This window comes from Nansenia antarctica (genome assembly GCF_963989245.1).
Source record: "Nansenia antarctica genome assembly, chromosome: 20".
NCBI lineage: Eukaryota > Metazoa > Chordata > Actinopteri > Argentiniformes > Microstomatidae > Nansenia > Nansenia antarctica.
The window spans coordinates 8072381-8077380 of record NC_137693.1 but is presented as its reverse complement, the minus strand read 5'-3'; the positions used below and the strand labels follow the sequence as shown (position 1 = coordinate 8077380).

General features: G+C 47.5%; 1 protein-coding gene across 2 annotated transcripts in view; it reads left to right on the top strand.

Annotated features, from left to right (window-relative positions):
* The window catches only part of tenm2b (teneurin transmembrane protein 2b), a gene marked incomplete at its 3' end in the record, with an annotated part of 183418 nt that overhangs the window by 110303 nt on the left and 68115 nt on the right, over positions 1 to 5000 (top strand). For both annotated transcript variants that reach the window (XM_080550163.1, XM_080550164.1), the window contains exon 3: positions 2557 to 2779. In XM_080550163.1, the coding sequence (XP_080406289.1) occupies positions 2557 to 2779 (223 nt within the window). The remainder of the gene's footprint in view (positions 1 to 2556; positions 2780 to 5000) is intronic.

Sequence of the window (5000 nt, the reverse complement as noted above, 5' to 3'; positions counted from 1 at the left end):
GGGGGATGGATCTCCCCGCATCTCGCATCTCCCCGTCTCCGTTCCTCCGCAGAGCCCCACGACGGTGCTTCAAAGACGGGGCCGTGTTGTTGAAGTGGGGTTACGGGGCCGCTAAAGAACAGTAGAGGAGCCTTTTGTATCCCATCTCTTACACCCATTACAGTAGGGTAATAAAGGGCCGCACGCTGCACGGCGCTGTAATCTGCGTATTACAGTAGTGACTTTCTCTCCCCCCCCCTGCTCAGATCTCCTCTGTGCGTTCGGAAAGACCAGGAGACGTCTTTGTGTGTGCCGCGTCCCTCGCGGTGCTCACCGGGGGGGTGCCGGTTACCCTGCGGTGTCGGACCGCGGGACTCCCCACTGCTTCTAGGGCCCTTTGTGCGTTCACTCACAGAAGCTGTTAGAAGCTAGCGCTAGTGAGCTAACACTGAGGCCTCTATCGAGGCTCTATTGAGGCTGGGTAAAACAAGCGGCACGCCTGTCGCCCTGATTTCAGGGCCGTTTGCGGGAGGAGGAGAACAGAGAAGAGAACAGAGGGAGGAGCAGAGAGGAGAGAACAGAGGGAGAGAACAGAGGGAGAGAGGTTGGAGTGCTGGTCCAGGGCAAGGTTACCACAGCACATTAAAGGCATATAGTTCCCAGGGCACTATTGAGTTGAGCCGTGGCTGCAGTGTGTGTGCGTGTGTGCGTGTGTGTGTGTGTGTGTGTGTGTGTGTGTGTGCATGCGTGTGTGTATGTGTGTGTGTGTGTGTGCGCACGCTAGCGTGTGTGTGTGTGCGTGTGTGTGTGTGTGTGTGTGTGTGCGTGTTAGTGTGTGTGTGAGCGTGAGTGTGTGTGTGTGCGTGTATGTGCGCGTTAGCGTGTGTGTGTGAGCGTGAGCGTTTGTGTGCGTGTGTGTGTGTGTGTGTGTGTGTGTGTGTGTGTGTGTGTATGATGGACACGTCACAGGGTATAATCCAGTGGCTCTCAGGCCCATTGTGCTGCAGGAGATTGTCCCTCTGTTCCCAGGCCGCGGCGTCCCAGCGGTCCACGGGTCCAAACAGCTTTTGTGAGAAGTGGGTTTTTCGAGGCTCGCTCCGTTGTTTCCTGTTCTTACACAGTGTGGTGTGGGAGATTACACCCCGCCTGGCCCTCACGACCGTGGCTGATCTCTCCTCTCTCTATCTCTCGCTCTCTCTCCCTCTCTCATCCCTCTTTCATCTCTCTGTGCTCTGCACTGTGGAGAAGAGAGGAGAGGAGAGGTTGGGGTTTTCAGTATGCAGGGCTTCTCCCTCTCTTAGTTCAGGTCAGGGTTCTGTGTTTTAGTAGCCAGTGCGATGCCTGTGAGCAGATACTACAGTGCTGCTGTATTGTATTATGTGTGCTTTATAGGCTGTACAGGCCACGAATGAAACAGAGATTAAGGAGAGAAAAGACAAGATGAATAGGAGAGCAAGTGGGGAATAAATTAGTGCTTTTTCACAGAGAGCCATAGACTTTCTAGATAAGAAAACTTGTAAATAAGATGTTCAAATCCTTGGAGAAAAGAACATGTTGTCCTTTTTTCTTGTATTTCTTTAGAGAAAAGTCTTTTGGTCTCTAATAGCTACAGTATATCTGGGCTGTGTGGAGAATGTGAGGATGTGACAGGGACGCTGTGAGAATTGAATAATTAGAAATATAATTAATTATTTCCATAATATCTGTAGAATACAATTGGAATTATCCAAATATTTAGCTCTAGTCTTAATTCATCTGGACAGTAATTAGTTTGTAATATTGATTTATTAATATGAGATTTCAAGTATTTAATTATATCTTTTAATTAGATTATCAAATTAATGGCAGCCGGTATGCAAAGAAATGTAATTTAATTAAACAACTTGACTAGGTTATAAAGTAGTGAAAATATGTTTATTTGAATTAAATTCTAACTTTATTTTATGTATAATATTACTATTATACTATAATATTACTTTATTAATTAATAAATGGTAATTTTCCAAGGGGAGAGTATTGTTTCTAATTTTCTCTTTGAATATCAAACCTGGAATGAGATTTTCTTTCTGTGGATATTTCTCTGTACGTGTTTACATTCTACTAAAATATACACAATGTAAGCAATTTACCATGAGAGGAAGGGGGTTGTGGAGACATTTACCACTGGTAGAGGGTTGTGGGCGAGGCCTCGTTTATTTATTTCCAATCATTAATCGTTTCAGAATACATATATCCTTCCGCCACAGAATATAGTCCCATAAACAAGATCAACGATTGCATTGTAGGCTAGGCCACATTCACTGGCGGAGTCAGCACAGGTGTTCTTAATCAGATTGATTGGGAGGCGCATTGATACTGGAAATGCGGTTGGAGCTGAACTGAAGGGAGTTGGGGTATTTACCACTGTTGCTAGCCAATCAGAATCCAGTATCCAAACATGCTGTTGTAGAAATAATGATTTATGCAGAACAATTGAGGCACCCCTATGAAGTCATACAACTTAAATTTCCATTAAACCAACTGAAATACTTCCTGTTGGGTTAACCATCCTAACGTTCCGTCTGTGGTCTCTTCCAGGTCCTCCCTCCCACCACAGCCACACCACGCTGCGACCGCCCGTCCCGCCCCCTCACAACCACCACCAGTCGTCAGCCAACTCTCTCAACCGCAACACGCTGGCCAGCCGCCGCAACCTAGGCCACGCCCCCGCGGCGGCGCCGGGGGAGGGGCCGTCCACGCCGGAGTCGGTCCAGCTACAGGACAGCTGGGCGCTCAACAGCAGCGTGCCTCTGGAGACACGGTCAGTACCAGCTAACGACCAGTACTCACGTTGTAAATGAACATCAGGGGGGATGGTGGAGTTTATCATATGGGGACACTTTTAGCATCTCCACAGGGTCAGTGACTTGGTAAAAATGTCATTGCATGTGTGCGTGCCCCCTCGCCCACAGTATTTGACTAAATATGCGCAAAACTAAATGTTGAAATAGCAGTAATACCACGTTCATTGATAAAATGACATAAGGGATGGAAAGAGGGGATGGCAGTTTTAGAAGGGAGATGATTTTGACCGTTTTTATTTCAAGGGGGGGGCGCCATCCCCCCTCATCCCCCCTCAACTCGAGTGCTGCTAACAACCACCCTCCAACAGCTACCAACTGCCATCCTAGAGCAGAGCAGTAAGCACAGTACTGTAGGCAGCCATATGAACACATAGCGAGGCCTTTAAGGATTTAACGATAGCAGCTGTTTTACTGACGAGGAATGTGGAATGTTTTAATCTTCCTCGGTGGTTTCCCCCGGGGCAACAGTGACCTGTCAGCGGCGGTTGGAATTCCAGCAGCGTAGAATTCCTCTGAGGTTCTACGCCGGTAATGTGATTACATGACAATCAAAGAGTACCATGACAAAGACAATATCTGGAGACAAACATAGCTATTTCAACTAGATTATTGAACGTGATAAAAAATATGTTTTATTTGATATTCCAGACGTGTGTGCGAAGACTGTCCAGTCGCTTAAAATAGCTTTAAAAAAAAACTTCTGACCTGTGTAATATTGCACTCTGTCTCCATTTTGGGGATGAGGGGGGAAAGCAAAAATAAAGAAGAATATTAGATTGTATTATTTTAGTAGTACATTTAAGCAGACAAATATGGAAATGTTTATCTCAGTTTTGCAGCACTAAATGTTTGTTTGGGTGTCTCCAGTGATGTTCCACTTCAGTAGCGTGTTCAACCCCCGTCTTACTGAACTTCCAAAATTAGAATGACACATCGGCCGCGTTCGTAAATTCGCCGGAGGAGCGCACACTGGGTTCAACGTCATAACGGAACCAAGTCATTTGATTGGAGGAGAGTCACGTGGACGCTCCGACGCTCTCAGAGGGAATTCACGAACACGGCAAATACACAATCTAAATTCCCCTCTTGAACGGCTGAATGGAATGTTCCGAGACAGCATGGTGTCCGCTGTCGGCCAAACTCTCCATATATATATATGTATGTCTCTGCCACCTCCCTGGCCAGAGTGACAGAAGCGCTCTCTGTGCCTGTGACCTCCTGTTATTATCCAGCTGCTTGTGTTTACAGAGGGACCGAGGGTCTTTAACCCTACACGCTTAAGCCTTTGGTCACATCTCTGGGTGGCGTTGCCCAGCTGGCAGGGGTCTCACACACACACACACACACACACACACACACTCACACACACTCTCCGCAACTCACTCTCCCACTGCCTTGTCATCAAACACACAAACAAATGCTTATGCACCTGCATGCGTGTACACCCACTTAGGTAGATGCATGCGCACATACACACAAACAATCAGGCATAGCATACGCACACACACACACACACACACACACACACACACACACACAGACCCACAGACCCACTGGCACACAACCAGAGGCCCAGCACGCCACTCTCTCTCTCTCTCTCTCTCTCTCTCTCTCTCTGGGGTTCTGTGTCATGGAAGCTGCTGCCCTCCCTCTCTTCCTCTGTTCTCTTCCTTTGTTTGCGTGGTGTGGTTCCTTGGTTCCTGCTGTGCCGTGGGTCGCCCTCCTGTGTTCCCAGATCACACCCCAAACACGCCGCATGCAACATTCATGAAGCCGAGGTTTCAGGGCAGCGGGGCCACTGCAGCTCGCTAGGCTGCAGAGAGACTCTGATGTTTTATTCACCGCAGCACAGTCCCTCCTGCCTTCCCCCAGTCAGACTACCTGCCTGTCTCCAAAATGGAGTCTGAGTCGCTGCCACGATGCCTTACGGAACTAGAGGCTCTACTGCTACCAACCGACTGTTCGCTCCACCTCCCTCCTCTCTCCAAAATGGAGTCCTAGCTCTGAGTCGCAGAGAATACCTCTACAGAATGAGGAGGACAGAATGAGGAGGAATGTTTTAAACGGCGGTTTTGCCATTTTTATATAGGAAATATACTCATGTCGGAAATGATTCTATGTTTAGATAGATATTTATACGCATACTGTATTTATTATACAGCATATTTAAAAATTCCA